Source organism: Melozone crissalis, unplaced genomic scaffold (genome assembly GCF_028551555.1).
Source record: "Melozone crissalis strain CALT ecotype California unplaced genomic scaffold, PUWL_Pcris_2 ptg000016l_1, whole genome shotgun sequence".
Lineage (NCBI taxonomy): Eukaryota > Metazoa > Chordata > Aves > Passeriformes > Passerellidae > Melozone > Melozone crissalis.
In genome coordinates, this window is record NW_026535794.1 from 32,087,383 (window position 1) to 32,115,223 (window position 27,841).

The 27,841-nt window shown below is 37.9% G+C and overlaps 1 protein-coding gene across 1 annotated transcript; it reads left to right on the forward strand.

Moving 5' to 3' along the window:
- Nucleotides 1-27,603, forward strand: SP4 (Sp4 transcription factor). Its single transcript, XM_054273363.1, has 6 exons — nt 1-270; nt 945-1,045; nt 1,543-3,091; nt 22,209-22,437; nt 22,707-22,906; nt 23,979-27,603. Exons 1-6 carry the CDS (start codon nt 264-266, stop codon nt 24,224-24,226), a joined length of 2,334 nt encoding a protein of 777 aa, XP_054129338.1. The 5' UTR covers nt 1-263; the 3' UTR covers nt 24,227-27,603.
- The last annotated feature ends 238 nt before the right edge of the window (nt 27,604-27,841 follow it).

The following is a 27,841-nucleotide window of genomic DNA, read 5'->3' on the forward strand; positions in this document are numbered from 1 at the left end:
GCGGGCCCCGCCCCCGCGCCTCCCACCCCGGGCCCCAGCTGTCACTCAAGGCGGCGGGCTGAGGCCGGCGGCAGCGGCGGGCGGAGAGAGAGGCAGCTACGCCACAGCCCAGCGGCGGCCATTCGTGGAAAAATAGGCCGTCCCGCTCCTCCCAGCTCCGGCTGCGACCGGCCTTCTCCCCGCTACCCCCACCCCACCCTCCGCCTCCTCCTCCTCCTTCTCCTCCCCCCTAGAGCGGCGCCTCAGCGGGGCATTAATGCGGGATGAGCGGTATGTAACCCCCTCCCTCTCTCCCTCCTGTGCACACCCCTCCCTCCCTCTGCTCCTCCCTCCACCCTTCATCCCCCCTCTATCCCGCCCTCCCGGGTTCCCCCTTTTCTTCCCTCTGTTCTCCCCCTTCTTACCCCGATCTTCTCTCGCTGCCCCTCCGCCCATCCGTGCTGCTTCCTCTTATGCCCCCTTTCTTCTCCTCCTCTCCCGCCTGCCCCTCCGGCTTGCCTCCTCCGTACCTCCCTCCTCCATTCCCCCTTTCTTCGCTAACCCTCCCTCCTGAGCACATCCTTCCCTCCTTCATTCCTCTTTTCCTCCCTCTTTCCCTCCCATGCACAACCCTCCTCCTGCCCCCTAAAGCATCGGCGGCCACTCAGTGGCCGTCGATGCTTTAGGGGGCAGGAGGAGGAGGAGGGTTGTGGGTGGTTTTTTCCTGCTGTCTCTGGGAGAGGAAACCAAACCTCCCCTTTCTGGGTGTTAACTCTCCAGCCCCCATGGGTTGGGTTTCAAACCACGTTTCTTAGCACTCGTTCTTTTGTAATAATGATTTGTACTGTTGTTTTTATAAAGAGGCAAAAGCGGCAAGCTGGGAACCGAAAAGGATATGCTCGTAGGTTTTGTTATTGTATAAATGAAGGTGAATAATTAACCTGTTACACTTGATATTTTTGCAGATCAAAAGAAGGAGGAAACTATGCCCACAGAGGGAGAGAAATCTCCCGAGGCAGAGAATAACAACAATAATAATAAAAAAGGGAAAACTGGAGGCTCACAGGTAAAGAACACACACCCGAATAGGGAAGTGCCCCAACTATTAGCATTTAAAATGAAATGTTCAGCTAACAGCATTTCCTGCTCAGGGCATCTTTCTTTGGGTTGGATGAAGCACAGTTGGTTGGGTGCAGTGTTTTTACTGCCTGGACATGTTTGTTTGGTTGCATTTTGCAGTGATCAGCTGCTTTCCATGTAATAGAAGCATTTTTAATATTTTTCTTTATTTTGAGGGGGGAAAAAAGACTGAATTGATGATGCAGTTGAGGTCTTGGCTGTCACATAGTCATTGATAATTAAAGAACTTTTAAGAGCATTATGTTTAAAGATTATTTACAGCAATTCATACTTCCTTATTCAGAGCTGTATCATTGGTCTCTGTGCAGAAGCACCTTGTTGGGGTTTTTTTTTGCTTCCTGTGCAAACCTTAATGCTCATTTTTGGTGCTTGATACTTGCACTCTTGTCCTGAATCCTTTCTGTTTTCTCTTTTTATGGATAGGATTCTCAGCCTTCACCTCTCGCTTTGCTAGCAGCCACTTGCAGCAAAATAGGAACTCCTGGTGAGAATCAAGGAACTGGACAGCAGCAAATTATTATAGACCCAAATCAAGGTTTGGTGCAGCTTCAGAATCAGCCACAGCAGTTGGAATTGGTAACAACTCAGCTAGCTGGAAATGCTTGGCAGCTCGTTGCCGCTGCTCCTTCTGCTTCAAAAGAAAATAATGTTGCTCAGCAAGGATCTTCTGTTGCCTCAAGTGCAGCAAGTCCCTCCAGCAGTAACAATGGAAGTACATCTCCTTCAAAAACCAAATCAGGCAATTCTTCTACAACGACCCCTGGACAGTTCCAAGTCATTCAAGTGCAGAATCCAAGCGGTAGTGTCCAGTACCAAGTGATTCCACAGATTCAGACAACGGAAGGTCAAATCAATCCATCCAACGCTACTGGCATACAAGACATACAGGGTCAAATTCAGCTTATTCCTGCAGGGAATAATCAAGCTATCCTCACAACTGCAAACAGGACAGCTTCAGGAAATGTTATTGCTCAAAACCTAGCAAATCAGACAGTTCCAGTCCAAATTAGGCCCGGTGTTTCCATACCACTGCAACTGCAAACTATTCCTGGTACTCAGGCACAAGTTGTAACAACGCTACCTATAAACATTGGCGGGGTAACCCTGGCTTTGCCTGTGATTAACAACGTTGCCACTGGAGGAAGTTCAGGGCAAGTTGGCCAGTCTACGGAGAGTGGAGTTTCCAATGGAAATCAGCTGGCGTCTACACCTGTCACTTCTGCCTCTGGTAGTACCATGCCAGAGTCTCCTTCCTCATCTTCCACTGCTACAACCACTGCCTCAACATCTCTGACTAGCAGTGACACACTGGTCAGCTCTGCAGAAACAGGCCAATACACAAGCACAGCAGGCAGCAGCTCAGAGCAGGCGACTGAAGAACCTCAAACAACTGCTACGGACTCTGAAGCCCAGAGCTCCAGTCAGCTTCAGTCCAATGGACTACAGAACGTCCAGGATCAGTCAGGTTCCCTTCAACAGGTCCAGATCGTAGGTCAGCCTATTCTGCAGCAGATACAGATCCAGCAGCCCCAACAGCAGATTATTCAGGCCATTCCTCCACAGTCATTTCAGCTCCAGTCAGGGCAAACTATACAGACCATCCAGCAGCAGCCTTTGCAGAATGTTCAACTGCAGGCAGTGAGCCCAACTCAGGTGCTCATCAGGGCTCCAACTTTAACACCATCAGGACAGATCAGCTGGCAAACCGTGCAGGTTCAGAATCTGCAAAGCCTTTCAAATCTGCAAGTTCAAAATGCTGGGTTACCCCAACAACTAACCATTACTCCTGTGTCTTCAAGTGGTGGCACAACCATTGCCCAGATTGCCCCGGTGGCTGTTGCTGGTACCCCCATCACTCTGAACGCTGCCCAGCTTGCTTCAGTACCTAATCTTCAAACAGTAAGTGTTGCCAACCTGAGTGCTGCAGGTGTTCAAGTTCAAGGAGTTCCTGTTACCATCACCAGCGTTGCGGGTGAGTGGTCTGACAAAGGGTTTGGAGTTTTGCTTGTTTGTATGGTTGTTTTGTTTTGTTTGTGATAGTTGTTTGTGGCTTTGGTTTGATTTTTTTTTACTATTACAAGAATACCAGATGATTTTAGATTAGCACTCTTTCTTCAGAATTTTCTGTAATGAACGTTAAACCCTTAACTGTGAGCAATTATCTCACACTTTATTACTAAAATTCAGATTTTAAAATAGCTGACATTTTTGCTAAATATTGAATTAATATTACCAGTGATATCAGTTGAAATGGAACTGTTTGTATTTGATAAACTACTTAAATATTTCTGTCCTCTGTCTTACTAAAGACTTGTAGACTCCTGAAGTGAACATGGGACTTTACTGATAGAGCTTTGATATGTTTAAAAGCCAGCAAAAAAAAGCTTTTTCCAACCAGGCAGTATTCCAAATCTTCTTTTGGGGACATAGAATGAGAAGTGGCAATATGTTAGCTGGGATACCTTGTGTCCTGGCATGTATTCATATGAAACTACTCATTGCATTCTGCACTAGCTCATAAAGTTGTTCCCTTAAAAGTTTGAGTCCTGCAAAGAGATTGAGTGGAATAATGTGTGCTTGCACATGGTTTCTGTGGCTTGCTTTAAAATAAAAAGATAAAGCCAACTGGTGACTGTACTTCAGTACTTGCTGCTGAACTGTTGATATGTACTATGAAATGTCTGTTTGTTTATGCTGGTCTAATAGTTGGGGAAGAAGCTATTAAAATGTTCTAGAATGGATAACTGAACTTAGTTTTATAGTAAATTCCGTGCAAGGTCTCTGCAGTGTCCCACAAGGACACCTCTTTATGTAAAATTTGCTGACTTTTAAAGTTTTAGATAAAACTGGATTTAGGCAGGAGTTGTCTTTGTCAGCTTGATAACTACTTACCAAAACTTGGGTTTATGTCATAGAAGTAAAAGTCTTCTATTGTAGTGGTTGCAATAGACTCTTCCCAACAACAGCCTGACTATAGGCACAGTTTTTTTACTATAAAATGATAAAAAACACATCATGTTTGATTGCTGTCAAATCTGCATAAGCAAACATTAGTATCATATAGACTTTTAAATGGTTTGGGTTTTGGTTTTTATGATCATATGCTAAGATGAAAAATGTTTAACAGGGCAAATAATTGTTCTTTTTGATTGAAATGTTTTTGAGGAGACATAACTACTAACATAGTTTAGTAGTAAGAAATTAGCTATTGGGAGAATTTTGACTGCTGTGGTACTTCTCAGCATGGAATGGTATGTTGAGATACTAAGAGCTGTTAGATGGCACTAAACCTGGCTTGTTTAAGGAGTGTCACACAAGCATTAATCTGGGTAATTAGAATTAAAATCTTGACCTTGTGTTTAGCTGTAATGGTTCAAAGAGAAGTTTGGTTGGCTGTAGCTGAGCAGCTGTTGTCCTATTTACCTTGGAACAATTTTTTCTTGATAAGAAGGTGCTGGTTGATGGTTTTCTTACAGAAGTCTCTACTTTGGTAGGGGACTCCACAGAAAGCCTGCTTTGGGAACAGCCTAGATTTGGGGGTGCTGGAAAAACCTTTCTGCCTGTAGGTTTTTTCTCTGCTTACTAATGGTGTACTACTATTCAGTACACACTAGCAGGTATTAGAGCAACAGATACTGAATATCATCTTTGTTGGTTATATTGACCCTACCTGTGCTTGCATATGAAGTCTTTTGGAAAATAAAAGGATTGAGATTGGTAACTTGAGGATGAAAAAAGGGCAATGAATCACAAGTATGGTCCTGGTCAAGCCAAGCCTTAGTCATACAGTGTTTGTATGCTAACTAGGTTACATTTTGTGACCATTGAATTCTTCTTCGTTGTGCCCACTCTCTCATGTCCTGCTCCTAGTAGGCCTTACAGCTGTTTCCATAATTTTTTGGCAGCAGTGAATCATAGAAACATAGAATAATTTGGATTGAAAGGGACCTTTAAAGGTCATGTAGTTCAGCCCCTCTGCTACGATTAAGGACATCTTCAACTAGATTAGGTTGCTCAGAGCCCCATCCAACCTGGCTTTGAATATTTCCAGGGATGGGGCATCCACCACCTCTCTGGGCAATCTGTTTCAGTATTTTGCCACCCTCATTGTAAAAAACCCTCTTTCTTATGTCGTATCTACACCTACCCTCTTTCATATTAAGGCCATTCCCCATTGTCCTATCACTACATGCCCTTGTAGAAAGTTCCTCTTCAAGTATAAGGTCTCTGAGGTCTCCCCAGAGCCTTCTTTTCTTCAGACTGAAAAACCCCATTTCTGTCAGCCTTTCCTCATAGAAGAGGTGTTCCACCCCTATAAGTATTCTGACATTTTTTCCTTTTCTTTTTCAATAAGGTACTATTTCTCTCCCAGGACTTGATGTTATGGATAAAGAACAAGCTTTTTGAATGCAAGAGATTAGTTGTAATTTGCTTCTCTTACTTATCTCTGCTTCTGTCCTATGAAACTTCCTGACTCTACACCCTGGGAATGGGAGACATGGTAGAATGGGAAGGAAAGGGAAGAACATGATGTGCAGTCCTTAATGCTAAATGTATTAAGATTCCAAGGAAGGAATGGTTATGAAATAGAAAATTGCAAACATGCTAAGATCTAAACTTTGCTTGCCACCTAAATAGAATAAGCTGACTTGATTAAGGCTGTTAACTTCCTTGGGTTTGCTGGTTTTTATTTGAAATGTTGTTGTTTTGTGTGTGTGTTTTTTGTTTGTTTTTTTTTTTTTATTATTCCCAGGCATCATTATAGGAAACCTTTTGAAAAACAAACAGCTCAGCTACCTCAATATCTGCAGACTGGTATTTCTTTTCTGCAGTACCTGAGCTTGCCAGTGTGAAGTGTCTTAAAAACAAGCTGAACTCTCTACAAGTAGTTCATTTGCCACAAATGAGCAGTAGAAGTAGGTGTTAGAAGTGAGCTGTGTAGAGGATGTCCAGAAAATTTTAAGAAGGCTGAGTGAAGAACTCATCCCATGCATTGATTCAGGTGCTCCTACTTTGTTAGGGAAAAGAAGTTACGTTGTCCTTCAATCAAGCCAGTTGAGTTTCTAGGAAAAAGACTTTTAAAATCACAATAAAAAATCACAATAAATAACTTCTTTGGTATTTGTGTCATATTTCTGTTCAATGAACAGGGGTTTTCCTAGTTATTTCCACAGTGAGATATTTAAGCACAATTTTTTCTTTAGTTTTTCAGTAGTAAATGAAGCAGTAAAGCAGGAAAATACTTAATTTAAAATTATAACACTTTGTTGATTTATAGAAAATTTTGAGAAATGGGGGAGTTGTGTTTTTTGTTGTTTGATTTTGGGTTTTTTTATTTATTTTATTTTATTGTTGTTTTGCCAAATAGATTCTAAATTCCAAAAGAGAAAAATTTCACATTGGGAAGAAAAACCTTAAGATCTTCTGGTAAATACTATAGTTTGGTCTACCTTTCATAACTTTTGTTACTGAAAGTCTGCTGTAAACCTAGGAAGATGTACAAGTGTGTTTGGGATTTCTTGTTGTGTTTTTTCAGTTAAAAATTCAAAAACTGATCCTGGTAAGTACCATACCTAGGGTTATATGTTGCACGTGGTCAAAAACGCAGGGCAAAGCAGAGACATTCTCACTATCTTTCACTTTCTGGCCTGAGAGAAAACTTCAATGTCAGTGATGAAAATTATTTTTTTACTGTGAGAGCTACTGAGTGCTCACACAGGTTGCTCAGGTTGCACTCAGACTCTCCATCTTCAGAGATATTCAGAAACTGTCTGGACATGGTCCTGGACAGCTTTCTGTAGGTGGGCCTGCCTGAGCAGAGTGATGGGACCCGATGCTCTCTAGAGGTCCCTCAAAGTCTATGCCATCTGTGATTCCATAAAATTTTATTAAGGTGTACAGAGTGTCAGTCAAAGGCATAATTAAATGTACAGAAGAAAGCTTTATTCTCATCCAGTTAAGTTTCTGAGCATTAAAACCAGATCTTTAATCAATTGTTTAATTAAGAGGAAGACAAACAACAGGCTGCATAGAAACCACTGTGATTGCTTGAACATTCAGGGATCTACTAATACCTGCCTTGCTGTGAGATCAGTACCTGTCTTAGCCTTTTACCAAGCTACTTCTGCACTAAGTTTTGCACATGGTTCCCTGTGGATGGGAATAGCCTGGAATTTATAGATTGCAACTGCCTGAATTTTGCCCCTATGGTCTTGGGGAAAAGTAGATACTGCAGAATACCCTTGCCCTTTTTCAAGGCTTCTGCTGTGAGAGTTGCAGAAGTTCAAAGGATTCCTGTCCCCAGCCCCTTTTTAAATTAAGGTATATCTGTGTAGATCAGTTGATTGACATTGTAAGAGACTATGTGAAAGGCACTGCTTTTAGTACTAGTTGAGTCTAAGAAAAAGATACAATTTGTAAAATAGTTTCCTTTTGGTAAGTGGAATTGTTTTGTTTTGTTTGGTTGGTTCATTTTGATGTTTTTCTGTTATTCTTGGAGGGTTTTTTTTACTGGGCTTTTTGTGAGGTTTTCTGGTTGGGTTTTTGAGGGGTTTTTTGTGCTTCAGAAAAATTCCCTCTTTATGAGAAAAAAATTAATAGACCAAACTTATATCTACCTTAATGATACTTCTTAGAGTATTAGTATCTTAGTACTTTTGTTACATGATGATGGAGGTGTTTGCCCCATACAAAAGTGAATTACATGATTTTGTTTTAAGATAATGAAAAATATTTTTTGTATTTTATGTATGCTTGTTCCAAAATCACTTTTTTTAAGCAAAAGTTGTCAGATTCCATCACCTTGCAACACAAGTTCAAGCCTTTTTCTTGAACATGAGTGATGACATGGTCTGAATTTTGGGGAATTTTGAGTTCATCCACCCAAAATAACCTGGGGCAATGACTTCTGTTCAGTGGAACAGGCTGTTGCCTGGCAATAGTAAAGCTGGAGAGTTTTAAGTCTTTTGTAAGGGTGTGCGATGGGCTCCAAAATAGTTCTTAATGACAATGAAATCCCATGCCAAGTGTTCTTATTGAGATACTTAAAAATATGTAATAAGCCTTGCCATTCTGTTTCATACTCTATAGTAATGTGAGCTACTAAGGCATTTCTCTCTTTGGCCAGATACTTTCACATCACTGTGACATAGTTATGCAATTTGTCAGTACCTTGAGGTCTCCTGACTTCTTGTGCATTATTCGCACTTGTCTGCATCCAGCTTTAGCCTTTCTTCAAGGCTTTCTCTTCCCTTTCCCTCTTTATTAAGTCTTCTTGTTTGACAGGCACTAGTTTTAGGACTTGCAATTCAAAGACTCAATATATTGTTTAGACATGACTGTCTGGGTCAAAGTTTGATGAGGTCTTTGAAGCATTCTATCCAATTCTTTAAACAGGAAAAAAAGAGAAAAGGATTAGACTAACTCTATGTCGCTCAGTGACTGGAAAAAGGGAAACATCACACCATTTTTTAAAAAGGTAATAATTAGGCTCCTGAGAATTAATAAGCAGTCAACCTCATCTCTGTGTCTGGTACAATCATGGAACACACCTTGTGCCAGCTATGTCCAGGCATGTGTGTACAGAGGTGGTTAGAGACAGCCAACATGTCATCCCAAATGTATGCCAAACATGGCTTCACAGAGGGCAAATTGTGCCTGACTAATCCAATGGCCTTCTGTGCCAGAGTGACTGTATGGGTAGGTAAAGGAAGAGCTGCTGACAATCTGCTTCATCTGCTATGACTTTTTGTGAGGGTTTTTGACATAGTCCCTCGCAGTAGCCTTGGAGAGATACGGATTTTAGGGATGATAGGGAAGTGGCTGGATGGCCACATTCAGAGTTGCCATCAGTGATTCAATCTCCAAATGTAGATCAGTAATCAATGATGTCACCATACTGGGACCAGTACTGTCAGTATCTTTACTAATGATGTTGTGGGATTCTGTGCACCCTTGGCAAATTTGCAGATGGCACCAAGATGAGCAGTGCAGTTGATGTGCTTGAGGGAAAGGATGGCATCCAGAGGGGTCTTGGCAGACTTGAGAAGTGGGCAATGTGAACCTCATTGTACTTCAGCAAGGCCAAATAAAGGTCCCCTACCTGTGATGGAGCAGTCCCTAATCTCAGTATAGATTGTGTGATAAAGTAATGGATTGAGAGCAGTTCTGTGGAGAAAGACTTGGGGATATTAGTAGATGAAAAATGGGATGTGTGCTGGCAATGTACACTTGCAGCCCAGGAAGCCTATGGTATCTTGGGCTACATAAAAACAAACAAGGCCAGCAGTTCAAGGGATGTGATTCTCTTTCTCTTTGCCACTGCTGTGAGACCTTGTCCATAGGAGTGTGCTGGGAAACACCACTAGAAGACAGACATGGATCTGTTACAGCTGGTCCAGAAGAGAGCCATGAAAATGATCAGAGAGCTGCAAGACATCTTGTATGAAGATGGGCTGCAAGAGTTGGGTTATTCAAACTGGTGAAGAGAAAACTCTGGGAGCCTTCCAGATATACAACAGGATCTTGTCAGAAAGACAGACTTTTTACCGTGACCTATTGACAGTAACAGCACAACGGACAGCAGTTTTAAGCTGAAAAAGGGTAGGTTTAGATGGGACATGAGGAAGAAATGCTTTACTCTGAGTGTGGTGAGACACTGGAACAGGTTTTCCAGAGAGGTTGTAGATGCCCTGTCCCTAGAAGTGTTGAAGGTGAGGTTGGGTAGGTCTTTGAGCAATGTGATCCAGCTGAAGATGTCCCTGCCGATTGCAGGGGGATCAGAGCTGCCTGATCTTTAAAGGTGCCTTGTGATCCTTGTATGATTCTATGAATATAAAATTGAGAAGTGTTTCTGACCCTCTCTCATGCTGACTGCAGGTGATGCATACGAAGAGCAGTGCTCAGATTCTCTTCCCTCATTCAGTCACCTGCATATTCCTGAGCCAAAAGTGGGATTTTTTAATAAAGAAGTTTAATAGTTATAGATGGATTTTTTTCTCTGAATTTGTCTTTTCTGAGTCATTTTTTAATGCATTCAGTATTTGCCTGCAATATATTGTGTTTTAATTGTTACATAAGACATGTTTTTATTTAAAGTTCTTAAGTTCCTCTATTATGAAAACTTAAAATACCTGATTCATCTTCATGCTATTCGCAGTCTTCTATTACTCCTTATTTTGTATGCTAGATTTTGAGGGAGGGGAAGGTGTTTAGTCTGAAGTCCTAGAATATTACACTTGCATTGTTTAATGAATGAAAATGCATTTTTGTGAGGGCATATCCTGTGGGGCTCCTCTCGTGTTAATGTAATAGTGTCTAGAAGCAGAACTTGGTGAGTGGTATAGCTAAGCAAGAAGGGATTCCTGTAGGTGGCAAAGTTGAAAAGGGTTTAAAATAGCCACATTACATACAAGAAAACTGGCAAGTATAAACACCAAAGGTGAAAGTCAAAGGAGCTGAAGGATAGGGGTTGTATGATTTATTTTTTTCTAAATAACATGCAGTGTTTTCCTGGATGTTCATTGACAAGCAAGATGCAGCAAATATCTTGAAAGAAACAAGCTGCAAGCTGTGGAATCTGTAGTAAGAAGATAAGTATAAAATATTGAGCTGTATTAAAAAAAAAAAACAAGCAAAAAAATGAATCTGTCTTGGTTTTTTTACTTCATACTATGTGACTTGGCATCCTGAGAGTATAGATGGGAGTAGTATAGAAATGTAGCATACTTTTTCCAAGTCATGAAAGGTCACAACTGTTCTCAGGCTGCCTTGAGCTGAGAATTGTTGCAGAACCACAGTGTTCTAAATATTATAGTACTGGCATCCTTTTCAAATATTTCAAAGTAATTACAGGAGAAGCATTTAGTCTCCTAATGAAAAAATTGCTTTGGTTATGGGATTTTCTTAAACTGAAATTCAATACAGGGGCAGAAACAGTTTGACAACAAACTGCAGTTGAAAACAAACATTAGCAATGGTGATGTTAGCATAAAAATAAAAGTGTCAATATAGTGGTTCTGAACTTGATCCCTAAGAAATGTGCAATCTGCCTGTTCAGATAAATTCCCAGCATGCCTCAGTAAAACTAGTCTTTTCTGCTTGACCTGTGAGTAGCAAGGCATGACTTCATCATTACTTCTAAAATAAAGTGGGAAGGGGAAGCATTTCAAGTACCAAATTTGCTCATAATTGCAAGGTAAAATAGGTTTATAATGAGCTATTTTTATGCTATAAACATCAAGAACAAAATGTAAGCCTTAAATGTAAGCCCTGTCTTGAGAATTTTGCTATCCCCTCTCTCAATCCCTGTAGTCAGAAATTGGAGCATGTAGAACAGGAAGAGAATTGGCTGAGCTTTCTTGTTCATAAAATGCCAAGGAAGTGAATTGAGTGATATGGCACATCTTCAACAGCTAGTTAGTATTTTTTTCTTTGTTAAAGCATACTTAGATCTGCATTAAGCCAAACTTCTTGTTCTTCCATTGCCACCTGGTGTGAGGGAAAGACAAGAAGCATATTCAAAATTTCATTTCAACAGCTTCCTCGCTGTAACTAAAATTTTGGAGTTCTAAGTCTCATATAATTTTGGAGCTGGTAGATGAAATAAATAATTTCTTACTATTTTAATATATTAAAAACATTTTAATAGCAGTTATGATTATTGAAAAAAGCTAACTGTATATGGAATGGGATGCTATATTCTAAGAGGAGTATTAATTTCAAGTGAAACAGTGTTATTATTGGGGGTTGCCCTGTGGAAGCCAGGAGTTGGACTTGATGATGCTTGTGGGTCCTTCCCAACTCAGGATGTTCTATGATTGTTGATAAACAACTCTTTTTTTAGTGGTCAATTATTTTAATGGATAATTTAGTTAATAAATGTAGCTTGATTTATATACTGTAGCTTTAGAAGTAGTCAGGAGTGCATAATGAAATATAATTTTTTTAATTAATATTTTACTCTGGTTATGACATATACCAAAACAGTAGCTCTGGACATCTGTAGCCTCTTGAGAAATGAGCATCAGAGCACATGCTTAGTTTATTTTGGGGTAGGGTTACAGTTGTATTGATTTCTGTATGCATCTGTTCCTAACAGTGCAGTCTCCAGTGCTGCTGAAGTTCATAACAGTTATACACCTTGATCAGTCGGTCCTTGGAAAAACTGTATCACCCAAGCATGCATATTTAATGCACATTTAATCTTCATAGATTGGAAGTCTAGTATTATTTTGTTGTAAAGAGAGAATTATCAGTTAATATCTTCCTGCTGAAAAAACCCTTGGGATGCACGTTAAGTACAAGCCTGAGTTTCCTTAATTATAGTTTCAAGTCATGATGTGACTGCTTTTCCCTGGAGAAAAATACTGAAGTTTAAGAAAAATGGGCCTTGATTTTCTTATTTCTTTGATCATGGGGAAGTAACTGACAAAAGCATGAAGTTTTCAGTTTGTTCTGATCCAAAAAACAAGACTAGGTAAACAGCTTTGTAGGGTTAACAGTGTTAGAGAAAATGTCAGAACTTTTATGGTTTGGATCTTACAGATTTATGTGGCCCTTCTTTTGTAATTCTATTCTATCAGGTCCTTGCCTGATAAAGGCTATAATAAAGTTTCAGGTTTTACATCTTTAATGAACAAGTTAGTTTTAATATTGGTCAGCCTATTCATCCATAGACTGTTAATAAAAACAAAGCTTCATGCTCATGTTTAGTCTTGCTGTATAAGATCTTTAAAAATGTTTTATGAATCTTGGGGTTTTTCCTTTAAATTCCTTTTAATCTCTTTACCTTTTGCTTTTTTTATATTTACTTTTATCTTGATCAACATAATATTTCATACAGCCAAAATATTTACTTCAAGGAAATTAATGAACCTTCTAGTCAAGTGTAAAATATGTAAGCCAGCTAAAGCATAGACAAAATCCCATAATACCCACCCAGAAAAGCTCCCAGCTACCTCCCAAACTCCAAATAGAGTACTGGAACCTTGGCTTATATTTTTTCATGTTAGCCTAATTCTGTCCTTTCAAGATTCAGTTATTACTACTTCATGGCAATACCCATAACTTGAGTGGAGGTGCAGAAAATGACACTTTCTGAGTGTGTGTTTTTGTTACCATATGGCAGAAGTGTGTTAGAAAGCATTTGATTTTTGTTTTGGGATTTTTGCTTTTTTTCAGTTTGTTAGTTATTGACCTCCTCTAGTCAGACTGTGGAGACAGACAGTCCACAGGCTTCTTCCTAGTCCTACCCCTGTTTAAGAGTTAGGGGCAAGAGTTGAAGGAAAGAACTGGGCCACATTCTGCTGTGGCTATAAGGTGTAGAATAATCTGAGAGTTGGGGCAAGGGGATGGGGGAGAGGGAGATGTTCCATAAAAGTAAATCTAAGAATCTCAATTTCTTACATCTGCTGCTGCTTTCCGTGCAATGTGTCTGGTACTTTGCAGCACAGCTGGTACTTGGGTTTTCAGCTGTTGCTCTAAGTTTCAGCATGCAGGAAACTACTTGTATTCATCTGCAGAGAAGTGTTCTTGGACACTCACTCTAAGTATACTTTTTGACTATTTATTCAATAATGATGAAAATCAAGATTATTTTGGAAGAGTCTCTTTTCATTAGTATAACAAGTTACTTTTCTGATTCCATCTCCTTCTTTAGAATGCTTAATAAATTGACCATATTTTCTTTTCATTTGAAGTCACAGTATCCAAAACAACCAGAGACATTGCCTTGCTTTGACTGAAATCACCAGTTAATTGTTCAAGACTAAATTTTGTGAAATTGTAGCTCTGTGTTTGATTTTTATATTGGTTTTGTATGGGTCTTTCTGTGTTGTATTTGTAGTAGCTCTTTCCTATGTTTATTAAAGTAATAAAAAGTAAAATTGTTTCCAGTTTAATGAAAGGTCTTACCAGCTGGGAAAACCTATTTTCTGGCTCAAAGTGCCCTCAGGTTGTCCCTAAAGCCCTTGAGTAAATCCCTACATTTTTGAAAAATCATTAAAGTAACTTGGTGAAACTTTTGGGACATTGGTTTGATCTTGTTTTGGTTACCAATATGATTCTTGCACTAAAGGAAAAAAACTTCATCTTTTTAAAGATACTTAAACCCCTCTAACTTTATTGCCGCCTTCACTATTGAAGCGGTAATTTCAACAGAAAGCATAGTTATTATGCGGTTCAGTAATTTTTTAATACAATGAGATTAAAAAATCTCTTGAAGAAGAGTATAGCAAGTTCTTACAAATCTTGACAAAGTTAGTCATGGACAAAAGATAGAAACTTGCTGCAGTGCCCCTATAGGAGGTAGAAAAGACAGATGTCTATTTGATGCTACAATTTGCACTGGAGACTTTCTGCTTGTAGTAGCATCTGGACACAAAGCTGTGATTTGTGATGACCCTTGCAGTAGCTGGATGAATCCAGTTCCTCTCCTTACTCCAAACTGATCTCTACAGAATGTGTGGGTCCCTTGTATCAGTGCTTGCATTTTCTTCTTTTGTCGCATATTGTTTCTTCATAAATCTTTATTAACCACTGCTTAGAAAAGAGAGTGGAATTGTCAGCACACTGTATCATCTTCTCTGTAAATATTTAAATTCAGTGTTGTCTTTACATATACGTCATTTTAAAATGTGATTTGTGCTTCTTTTTTCAGCATGAACCTCCTTCATAATAGTTTAAAAAAAAAGATGATCTCTAACTATATTGACACATACTTTTAAACAATATTTAAAACTTGACTATACCTTAATCAAAGCATTATATTCTATTATATAATATAGACATGTTATTATAAGTATATTGTGTTATCAATATATATATAAAGTATATAGAAATTATCTTAGTGTAAATTACATTTATGTCTTTTTGGAAAAAGACTATTAAAGGATGTTTTCAACCTTAGAGCATCTGGTGTATGCAGGGCAAGGGAAAAAGAGAATTTTTTCCCATTGCTTTCTATTAGTGAGTTGTTAATGGATGAGTTGCTGCATCAGCTCTGATGCCTGTAGAGCTTTGGAACTCTGCAGGCTGTCTTGTAGTAATATGAATTGAAATACAGATTCTAACTGCAGTGTTTTCTTTGCTTTTTAGAATACACAGTTGAACAAATTTTCTTCTTTGCAACTTTAGTCACTGTAGCTCTAGGTACATTTTGCCAAGTGTTTCTCAGATTTTGCACCCTACCAAGGTAACTTTGTCATTGCTGCTCTCATCTTTTGACTGCTAAACGTTGGTTGCAGAATAGCAACAGGAAATATATACATTTTTTTCTGAGGAACTATGTACCAGAACTGAGAAGTATCCTTTTCTTAGTCTTAAATTTCTCTTCTTTCCAAGATCCAATTCTCTAATGCTTTACTCTCATGATTTCCGTAGATCAATAAAGTTAAGTCCTTTTCTCTCCCTTCTGCTCTATTAGCCTCAGAGAGTAATCTGAGTTTGTGAACAAGTGTAGGAAAGCAGGTGTAGTGTGTGGTAAAAGGAAGCTTGGTTTGACTTATAATGGATGGCCAAGCCTAATGACCAGTGATCAGTCACTCTGTAGAAGTGTTTTAGGTACCATGCATTAGCTTTCTTAAATCATTAAAGTGCTGTTATGGTTTTACAAATTAATTTTTAACTGAAAATGTGATTGGGGTGTGTGCATATGTATTATTTGGTTTCATAGTAGTTACTTAAAGTTGCTAAATTTTCTTGCATGAATGTGCTAAAACTCGTGTAACTTGAGTACATGAGTAAAGTTTATGTGGGAAAGTATATCTGAGTTTTACCTGCTAAGATGCAATTTTACTGCAGAATTGGAAAGCTGAGCAACTGATGAAGAATAAAGGATGTGCAAGCATTTATCTTGATAATCCTGTATCTCATGTTAATAAGTAATGCAGTTACCTAATGACTTAAATGGGAAAGATTAGTGACTAAACCCCATGATGAAAGATCATGCAGGCTCTTTTATTTGAGAAGCTTAAAAAATTTCTATTCAGTCATAATCATATTTGTAATATTGCAATAATTGAGACTTCTGTTGCACTTGATTTGTAATTAAATACTATAACAGGTTTCCTTACTGTATTCATTTTGTCCTATGGTCAAATAAATAGTTACTATTCAATAGCAGGAGAGAACTTAGGCCTGAGAGGAAATGAAAGGAAATTTAGTATCAATGTTATTTTGTATCATTGTTATTTTGTAACATTTGGTTGTAAGTTACCATTATATCCTGACAGTTTGTACAATAAAGCTCAGATATATGCAAGTTCAGCGTTAATTTTTTCTATCAAGCCATTTCACAATTTCAGGAATCATTATTAAAAAAATCATGGGACCTGGAGTAAACTTTCTCTATTCCAAAAGCAGGGGTCAGTGTACAGTGACTGCTTTCGCAGCTCATACAGAATAACATACATGAACTGACGTGTGACTTTGTTCCTTCACATAGTGACTTGTTTTAGGCCTCTTTCTCAAATGGGTGCTGAAACATGAGAACTGTTGTTACTGAAGGGTTTGATTATGAATGGTGAAGTGTAGTGATATCAGGTCCTGTGGTTTGGAGTGTGTCAGGAAGAAGCAATTTCAAGTGATCTCATGATTGTAGCAGCATTTCTGGAAGGCTTTAAATAGCATTTAATGCCTCTAGTAAGACTTTGAAAGGAATATTTTTAATAAGCCTTTTTTTCTCCATCTAGATAGTGTCAAGAGATCATTCTCTTCCTGTGTAGATAACATTATCTCAACCACCTGTTTTTAGACTAAGCAGGTTTGTTTGCTGGGTTTGGTTTTTTTGTTTCCTCCAAATAAGAAGCCAGTTTAGACCTAGATCCTCTCAACTGAAAAATCCTCTCTGTTTTAAACTTCTAGAAGTTGTCTTCATTTAATTTAGTAGGCTGCAAACACATAGCAACATTAAGTTTTCTCAGTTTCTTTTCTTTGGCAGAGGTGATTTAAGAAATAATTAAAGTCTCTTATTTTCCCTTCATATTGCCTTTGTTTTCCTTCCTCTTTAATAAGTGCAAGCGATGTAAAAGTTAAAGCTCCTAGTGATCCATAGGATTCTAGTATGTAGTTTACAAAAAAATCCCATACAACTCAAGACTATAGCAGACTCACTTTGAGATTTTGAGCAGGTTCTGTCAGTGTTGTGAAAAAATTCTGATTTTTCTTCAGGAGAAAAGATATGTCAACTGGTCTAAAATACACTCCTGTTATTCTCAAAGAACAAAGACTTTTATGTTTAACAGCTTTAAAATGAGAATAGATGCATTTCTACCCTGTGTATTAATAGTGTGCTATCTTGTTGGGGTGCTCTCTCAGGAGTTCCAAACAAAAATTAAGTCCAGTAATTACATTACTGAACTTCCCAGTGTTTTTTCATAGCTGTGTAAAGCTCTGACAAAGAATATTAATCATCTATGTGTGCTTTCTTCAGTTAGTCTTTTACCTCAAAAAACTAGATTTGCTTATTGAATGTTGTGGCTTGGTTCTTCAAATAAGGCAATTTGCATGATATTTTGAGAGCTTCAGGACCTTCTGTTCTGAATTTAGTAAGTGGAATTCAAGGGAAGGGAGTTTAAAATAGTGACTCCATGAGATTATTTTAAAGAAGAAAAATCAATATGCACATTAGAAAATGTTATAACTAATTAATGCTAGCTAAAGAGCAGGTAACTTATTACTGTTTAACTGAAACCATGTGGGGAGTGTAATTGTCTGTCTGAGCAACCTTACTTGGCATTGTCCCTTTTGTATTTTTATTGTCATTTTTCTGGTTATTGTCAATCATTTCTACTCAAATGTGTCACTGTATTATGTTTAATAAATATACTAATTGTTGTAGCTCAGTAGTGTGTATCCTGTATTCCAAGATATGCCCAGTCCTTACATGGGAGAAGGAAAGTTCAGAAAGGTAAAGTGTGTGTCAGCAGTGGTATTTAATATTCTGAAGAAGTGTCAGAAGACCCTTGTGGAGTTGGTCATCTCATTACTCGGACAGTGAAAGTTGGTTCATATGGAATCAGCAAAATATATTGGATTTTTAGAAATGCTGAACAGGCTTCTCTATAAATGTCTATTTGTCATATGCTAGAATTATATCCTGAATATTAACCAGTAATCATGGGATGAGAAAAGGAGTCATCCTTCTCAGGGTTCAAGTGTCACAATTCACATCTTACTTGAAAAGCCTTGGTTTGACAGCTGTCTTGGTTTAGGGTAAATTTAGGAAGGAATTTTTTGAAGGGGTCTCTTTAGAAAGATTTAAGTGATCCTTCCCCCAGCTGGTTCAGGAGGTAAATTTTCTCTGAGAGAAGTGGAAGAAACTGTTTATTTAATGAGCAAAGTAGTTACAAACATGAAAAGAATGAATAATATTAAGCAATAAAACCTCTCTTTGCTCTGAAAAGATAGTAGATTCAGATTCAGAGTCTAAAGTTTGTTTTGTAGGCATGGCTTTTTTTGGGTTAGGAGCTGCCAAGGCAGTGTCCAAGGGGGACATGATTGTGGCAGTGTTGGTCTTCTGGACAGGCGCAGCAGAGTTGAGCAGTTCCTCTGAAGAAGCCACAGTCTAGAGAAAAACCTTTTGTCTCAACTAATGAACTGGGAGCTAGTTTAAAAGTAAAGAAAGACTCTCAGTTTTCTCTTCCTGGCTACATGGCTGCAAACTCCCAGAGCACTCTGAGAGCTTTACCTTTCTCTTGCTGTCCGTGCTAGGCAACACAGTCAGTGAGAAAAGGAAGTTCAGGGGAGTAAAACTGAAGCTTCAGCAGATAAATGGTGTGCATCTTTTCCCTCTGCCCTTTGCTCTCTCTGGCTCTCTAGGCCTAGTTTAGAGCTACAGGGCCCATTTCTGAGCAAAAATACAGACTATGAGGATACCACATCATACAGTCACCTTAGGACAGCCCAGGGAAAGGTTGCATCAAAGCTTTAATACCAATTCAAGAAAATCAGAGAGAAAGAGATAAATTACCTCTTCTGAATTCTGACCACAGACTGATTAGGTCTCAGGACTTCTTTGCTCCAATAGGACTGTGTGGCATAAATGGTGTAGTCCTTCTAACAGACTGTAATAAAAAAGTAGAGTTCTTAACAATGTACTGTGACTGATAATGAAAACAGAATAGGAGGCTGCAATAGGTCACAATATCTGTTATATCTTTAACTTTTGTAGTGACCATTCACAGGTGCTTCATTTTTAGTGCTGCTCTGTGGATTAAAGGAGTTTGCACCTTGGGTATGTTTAACAGATGGGGAGTGGATTGTGCTCTGTAGAAGACTGCACATTAAGCAAGTTCTTCCTTTTCATTTACCTTTGGCTCACCAGAAAGTGTGCCTGGTTTTTATCACAAGCAGTCACAATTATCATATTAATATTATCATATTAGGATAAGCATTAGATATTTTTTAAAAATTGCCTTTTTTTCACTCTGGCTGTTTATAGCACTCAGTATTCCAACAGCTTAACAGCCTGACCAGGAGTGGCCCCAGGACTAGCACTTTCTTTGGAAGCTCTAGTATCCTCTTCAGCCACTGTTAGACCAAAGTACTTGATATTACTATTTGCATTTATATCATGATGTTCTTCTTACCCTATCATATTCTCCCTCAAGGATTATCATGAGTGCTTTTCTTTCCTGTTAAACTATGGGAAATAAATATATTTCCACTACATTGCTATTATGAAAATAAAGAGTTGGTTCTATCCTAATCATATGGGGATTGCACTCAAGGTTAAGCCTGTAATTATTTTTCCTTTGCTGCTGATACCAGAATCCTTTTAGATTTTTTGTTTGTTTGTTTTCACTCTATGTCCAATCGCAAGTGGGGTTCAAATGCTATCTCTTAGGGGCTTGTCCTTGTTCTTTTCAGAGAACTGAAAACATTCAGTGTCTCTCACTATTTCTGGCCTTCTTAAGAAGACAAGGAATTCATGTTTATTCATATCTAGGCAGGTCAGATGCAACTTCCAGTCATCAACTAAGGGAAATAACTGTGTAAATTTGATCGGTGCTTCAGGTGAAAATAACCTGGTACTGACCTAGGCAGAAACCAGATTTATTCTATTTCCTGTAGCCAGTAGTAGCCTTTAGATGACAAATCAAGTCACTTTGAGAGGTTCTCTGTATATCATGTTCTTCAGTACTAACCTATGTGCATGTATGTGGTGGTGTTAGGTGGTGTGTGTTAGATTCCACCTCTGACTGTTACACAAGATATTCTGTGCAAGCATCTCTTGCCCCTCAGTAGTCATGTGAACCAAGTAGTCATTGTCCCATGCTGGGCTGTGTGTCAACTCACTCAGTAGCTGGGTACTTGAGGCTTCAGAGAGAGTGTTCTTTCTATCCCCATTGGTGGTGCCTGTTATGTTATGGATGCTACAGAAATCATTAAAACCCATTCAAATATCTCTGAACCATGTTATCCCTGAGGAATTTCTAAATTTTAAGTGAATGCTTCAATACTGAGGACTAGTATTTATACAATCTTAAATATTGTATTCTGCTCTAAAGAATTCTGGTTGACTGTTACACTCTCTAAATAAGGTGAAAAAAAGGGTATTTCCTTTAATTTCACAGTTGTATGAAGACAGTGAATTTTTGAAAATGGCAGCATCTGATTATATTTTGTCCCATTCCTGTTACTAAGAGGGCTGGCATTCAGTCATATTGTCATATTGTGGCTGGAAGTCATCTCTGTGTCAGATTCAGTTTATTATATGTATTTTCTAAGTCTGTATACTACTAATTTTTAAAACAAACATAATATGACCTTGTTGTTCAAGAAACTGCACTTCTTACCTATGTTGGAATAGTTTCTTTTGCTTTAATATCAAGCCAGTAATCCAGATTTCCTTAGATCAAGAAAGCCAATGAGATAATGGACTTACGCTGTCAAGCTGAATTCTTCGTTCATTGATTCAGTCTTGGAATTATGTTTGACCCCTTCCCTGGCGATTCTGTTCTGGTGATCAACTACCTTCTCAGTGAAGAGTCTTTTTTTAATGTCCTACCTGAACTTTCCCTGGTGCAGATTCATGCCATTCCCTCATGTCCTATCACCAGTCACCAGAAAGAGGAGAGAGGAGATCAGCACCTCTCCCTCCACTGCCTCCCTTGAGGAAGGTGTAGAGTTTGTGGAGGTCACCCCTTCTCTTCTCCCAGCTGAACAAACCAAGTGACCTCAGCTGTTCCTTGCACATCTTGCCCTTGAGACCTTTCACCATCTTGGTCCCCTCCTCTGCACTCACTCTGACAGTTTGATGTGCTTCTTCCACTAAGGCACCCAAACCAGCTCAGAGCGCTCGAGGTGAGGCTGCACCAGGGCAGAGCAGGGCAGGAGTCACTTCCCAGTCACTTCCCTCACCTGGCTCACTGTGCTCTGCTGACACACCCCAGGGTACAGCTGGCCCTTTCAGCTGCCAGGGCACACTGTTGACTCATCTTCAGCTTGCTATCAACCCAAACACCAGATCTCTTTCCCCAGGGCGGCTCTTGCTTCTTTTCCCCCCATTTATACTTCTAACCAGGATGACCCCATCCTGAACAGAGAATCATGCAAAACAACAATCTCAAAAAGCTTTGGGATGTTAGTTTGTTCAAGTCTAGTCCTAAGTTTCTTTTTCATTCAAAAGTTCCTTCCTGGCTTGATGTTGATTCTAGTCAGATTGTAAGAGAAGTGACAATTCTGTAAGTGCCATAAAACAACTTCTTAATTAGCTAATTGTAGTTTTCTGAATGCTGATATAGTTAAAAGGTTATTAGGGAGACATTAATTGGCAATTGACTGAATTATATTTCTGTGTAAGATTTTGCCTATTTCAGCTTTTAAGAAAAAGAATACATTTGTTAAACTAGGTAATTTTTCTTAGTATCAGTCAGTAATTTGGAGTCTTGTGCTGTTTTAATAACAAATTACATTAAACTAACAGGTAGGTAATACTTCAGAAAAATTACTGGATTTAATATTTTGTTTGTGGCTTCTCTTAACATTAGGTGGATTTTTGTCCACCTAATATAAATGTGTAAAGTTTATTTGTGCATTTCACTTATTGAAATGACTAATAAAAGGTACAAACAATTTTTATTTTACAGGTCAACAGCAAGGACAGGATGGAGTAAAAGTACAGCAAGCCACAATAGCTCCTGTAACCGTAGCAGTAGGTGGCATTGCTAATGCAGCAATTGGTGCTGTTAGTCCCGATCAGATAACACAAGTGCAGCTTCAACAAGCTCAACAAGCTTCTGACCAGGAAGTGCAGCCTGGCAAGAGACTGAGAAGAGTTGCCTGCTCATGTCCTAACTGCAGAGAGGGAGAAGGAAGGTAAATGTAACTTTTATCAGTATATATTTAAGCATCTTATCACAGCTTGCCTCATTTGGGAATGAGATTGTCCTATACAGCTTGCCTCATTTGGGAATGAGATTGTCCTATATTGCCTAGATTTTGAATGCTTTCTATTAGAAAGTACATTTGTGTGGGCTTTTTTAGACGGGGATTAAAATTGCCGCTATTAGCATGAAATGTTTCTCCTAATAGCTGGTAATGTTTTAGAATATAACTACTTAGCTGTTTAAATATGATCTTTTTAGAGGCAGCAATGAGCCAGGAAAAAAGAAACAGCATATCTGCCATATTGAAGGCTGTGGAAAAGTTTATGGCAAGACATCTCATCTTCGGGCACATCTGCGCTGGCACACCGGTGAAAGACCATTTGTGTGCAACTGGATCTTTTGTGGCAAGCGATTCACAAGGAGTGATGAGTTACAAAGGCATAGAAGAACCCACACAGGTTGGTCATCACTCTGTGTAGCCATAGTACAGCAAGTCTTATTTGTAGTGATCATAGTTAAACAATGGTATCAAAGTTCTCACTTACTAAGTTAGCTGAAAATTACCCTTAAATGCGAAAAAAAGTAACTTCAAAATAAGGAAGTGGTAGATTCCAGTTTTCATAAATTTAGGCTGACTGTGAAATCATATAAATAAAAAGGGATCTGTTCCAGTTGTTCTTTTGTATGTAGGCTAGAAAGAGAGGACTATTTCATCATAGATAGCTGATGTACATTAGCTAGTGCCTTATCTAAATGTAACAAATTTAGGTCAGGCACATAGGATTGGCCATGGACCAGGGTTATTGTTTCCTCACTTGGATTAGCTCAGTCCTTAAGGAATTTATTAACCTAGTCCGTACACTGGATTTGGTCTTCTTGGGAAATTTCCTAGTTTCAAGTGGGAACTGATAAAGTGAAGTCTCTTAACAGTTCAAAACGGTAGAGCTGGTTTTTTAAAAGCTGAAAAATTTTATCAGCCTTCATATTTTTATCCCCAGGAGAGTATCTCCCCCTCCTGTCCCTTCTCCCCAAACTTAGAGCACCTCATGTCTAAGCACTAACTACATTTGAACAGTAACAGGACCTTTTGGTAAACTGAATTTGTCTCTCTTGGTGTAGATTTCATACATCTTCTTGGAGCATTGAAATTCGTGTTTCTGAATTTGTTTCCCATTAGTGTAATCTAAATTTAAAAAGCATTATTATAAAGTTGTTCTTTGAGTGCTTTTACCTCCCTTGCTCTGGTAGATTTATAGAAGTTTATGAAAATTCTCTGGTGTCCTGAAATTCAAACTTCTCGTCAGATGATCACAGCATAGCAAATACTTGTTGAGAACATTTCAGTAGTGGGGAGTAGGTGGCCAAAAGCCTATGACTGAACAGAACACACCTGGAAATGAGACAGGTGGAAAAGGTGTCCTTATAAAGACACTTTGAGTGTTGAATAGAATAGGGTGAGATTCAGATGATCAAGCAGTGTTCAATGCTCTCTTTCAGTAACATGTTGGTTTTCTTTTTCTTTTTGAAAAGGTGAAAAGAGATTTGAATGCCCAGAATGTTCTAAAAGGTTTATGCGAAGTGACCATCTCTCGAAACATGTCAAAACTCATCAAAACAAGAAGGGTGGTGGAACAGCCCTTGCTATTGTTACCTCAGGAGAACTGGACTCTTCAGTTACTGAGGTTCTTGGTTCTCCAAGAATTGTCACTGTTGCTGCCATTTCTCAAGATTCAAACCCAGCAACCCCTAATGTTTCAACAAACATGGAAGAATTCTGAAAGGATCATTTATATGGACACCTAGTGCTGCACTTAAGTTTACATACCTTTCAGGATATGGAAGTGGGCTGGTAAAGTGGATTACAGAGCAGGAAATCTTTTTTTCAGTTATGACTTCTGTAAGTGTTCCAGGTTGGAAGGTCAGCAAGGGAAGTGTACACCGGTGCAACAAGACAAAAATTTCAAAAATACAAACAGCGCAAATTGATGACTGGATAAACAGATAGAGGAATAATATTTCCATACTGTACTTTTTTAGTTATATATCTGTATATTCTGTAATGATTTTAAGTGAACTTTATCCCCCTATTTTACCACTGTATGTTAATGTGTTTATAAAATCTGATAGTATCAATGTAAAACTGGATGGACCTTGACTAGGATTAATACCATTTGATGAAGGCACTTTGTTTTTAACATAAATTTGTAGTATTTTAATGAGAGCATCCTTTTCCCATAAGACGCAGCAAAACAGAACACAGGATGAACAACAGTGGACATATTTTGGGATTTTGTTCAGTCCATACAACACATCGGTTAATTTTGGCCATCTTTTCTCAAATTTTGGAATTACTCAAATAGCAGCTGAATGATGCATGCTGCAAAGTGATTCTGAGGTGGGCCTCAGATTAATTTCGACTACTACATTATAGTAGTGTGTATAAATGACAATCAGTGAGTTCTAATTCCTCTCTTCGTGTGGAGAGCTAGGCTATGTAGAATTAGTGTAAACAGTAGGAAAGATAAAACCATAGAAAGATATTAACATATGATTTACAAAAGTAATGGTATCTTTATGTAGAACAAAAGAAAATTGTGTCAATTTTTGGTAATTAGTTTCATTTTATATTTCCCTGCCCATCTGCCCATGGCAAGGAAGTTGGAACTAGATCTTTAAGGTCCGTTCCAACCCAAACCATTCTGTGGTTCTATGATTCTGTATTTTAAAACATCTGTGGCCCATTTCTAACTCATAGATAACTTGAATCTTCAAAACTCGAGCTTAGGTGTTTGATTGTTTTAATTTTGTTAGAATTCATGGAAATCAATCTGTCAACTGAGTGTTATCCAGTATCTCCTCTGTAAATACTAGTTTATTATGTTGTGGTTAATGTGCTGAGTTCTTTGTGCTTTGACTTAATAGCCAAAGAAAAAAATTAATTATCACATTTTAATAAGGAAAGAAGTAAGTAAACATTTTCTCTTTCCCCTCACATATTGCCACCACTTTTCAAGGATAGTATGTAGGCTGGTAATAAATACCTGTTACCTATCAAGTCTTGTATTGATCCTCCAACCAAAAAACAAACCAGGAAAAGAGAAATATTATAATCTTTTTGGGACATGACTTTTGGTTTCAAAGGTTTGGTTAAATTTTCAGATGTGACAGTGAATATAGAGGAAATATTAAAAAAAAAAGAAAAAACAATAACAAAAATTGCATTTTCTGTGTGAAAATTAGTAGTAGGTACAAGGAGGAAAGATGGCCAAATATTTCATACTCAGGATTTTTAATTACTTCCCCTAGGCATAAATACAACCTTTTACATCTACAGTCACTTGTTAATAAATTCTCATGACCAGTTTTTAAGGAGATTTATATACCAAAATATTTTAATGTAACTGAAGGAAGTACAGTGCAAGAAGAATAAGATGTTCTTCTTTCCCCTAAAAATTATGAAAGGAAGAATGTATGTGGTAGCTGTTGATTTGTAAGACGTAACAGGTACCCTGTGCATTCCCTAAAGATCATATACTTCTCATCTGAACAATTTATCAATCTTGTGGTGTTTTCTGTATTTTTGAAGCAAAAGAAATGCCATTGTTTACACTGTGTACACTTTAGGCCAGCCCTTTGTAGCAAAATACTAAGCTGAGGGTATTTTATACTTTCAGTTTACATAAAAAGCTTTGAGATTAAAGAAAAACAATTTTACACTGTGGTTATAAATTTCAAGTTTCTTAAAGCTTTTTTAGACTTGTAACAGAGTCTTTAAATTTTAGTTGGGTTTTGTACATTATTTTGTATATTTTATTTAAAGTACTCTTAACTGATGTATCTGGATTTAAAACATCAGAAACAATTAGGTGTTACATTTAATACAGATGAACATTAGGTAGTATTAACTGTTAATTTTATTATAAAGGAAATGAAACGTCAAAGATATATTTTATCATTATGCTTCACAATCAGTGCTCTACATTACTTTATGCAAAGAAGAACTTTCCTAATGTTAATATCATATTTCCTAAAAGTTAACAGTTTTGTAAACTGAAGTTACAAGCATTCTGCACAACCATTTCATATGTAATTTTTTCATGCATACTTATGTATGCAGATAGGAAACTGAAGTAATTTTTAATCTGCAATGAATCCCTGTTATAGATGTATCCAAATCTAAATCTGGTTGGCTTCATAGCATCTCAAGTACATTAACTTGTGTTAGCAGGTGCACATTTTACCGCTGGAATTAGAAACATTCTGCCAGTCTGTTCTGCATACCATTCTGAATCCACTTTTCTGTCTTAAAAGGATCGTAAATTTCAATGTCCTTTATTTGACTCAGTGGGATATAGCTGTTGTAAGTAATAGGGCACAGATGTGCAGTAGTATCTTGTTTAATGGCATTTCACTGTTCATTCCCTTTGCCACCATTAAAAATTTTGCTTTATTGTAATTATCAGTGCAAAGTGTATTTACCATGGTAGAACTCCAGTGTTAGAATAGTTTTTTTCTTACAATATACTTTCTTTGGTTAGGTTTGTGTATGTGTTGCCGATTACATTAGCAATTGGTGTTAAGTCATTATTTATCACATTCTTTCACGAGAGCAGTAATAAAAGTGTGTAATCTAGGAGAAAAAGTTAATTTGTCAAAGTTAAGTAAGCATGATGTTTAGGTCCTATTTTTCAATTTTATAACTGTTTTATTGCAACAATATTTGTATTTAAGTCTTCATTTTAATGCCTTGTGGTGTTTTTTTATGCATGTCACTGAATTGTCATCCCGCAAGAATTGATGTGCAGCATAGGGTATTAAATCTACATAATGATTTTGAAACAGAAAAATAGTTGATGGTAAAAATGTAAATGTTTTGCAAAAATTCCTTATAAAAAAAAAAAAAAGTTTTGTAGTAATATTTCACTTGTAAATTTTTCTAAAAAAAATGGAAAAGGAAAAAAATGAGAGTAATGTTTCCCCACATCTAGAATTTAGAAATTAATTCTGCCAGCAAAGCCTGTAAGGCATTAATCTGACACTTTTACAATGCTGATTTGTATAATTTTTTGGTGGGTTTGGAACTAAAATCATGTACAAGTTGTTGCCTGCAATAACATTTTGCAAGTAACCTATTAAAATTCCCTTGAGTTTAAAAGGTTTCTTCATTTAATTGCTTACAATATAAAGCAGCAATAAATAATGTTTGTATGATAATCTGTTCATCAAGAAGAACACTAGAAAACAAATGCTTCTCAATGGGGAAAGGTTGGCAGCAGCTTCTGGATTTGTGTAATTAAGACCTGTACTTGCTGGTCAGCGTTTCCCAACTGGCAGACTCCCAGCAGGGAATTAAACCAGCAGATTCTAGCTCAGCATGAATTCTGTGGGGTTTG

Excerpts from the sequence above, each read along its gene's own strand:
- SP4 (XM_054273363.1), top strand. Across the intron at positions 3,092-22,208 it reads TACCATCACCAGCGTTGCGG|GTCAACAGCAAGGACAGGAT; the intron begins GTGAGTGGTCTG and ends TTTATTTTACAG. Across the intron at positions 22,438-22,706 it reads TGCAGAGAGGGAGAAGGAAG|AGGCAGCAATGAGCCAGGAA; the intron begins GTAAATGTAACT and ends TGATCTTTTTAG.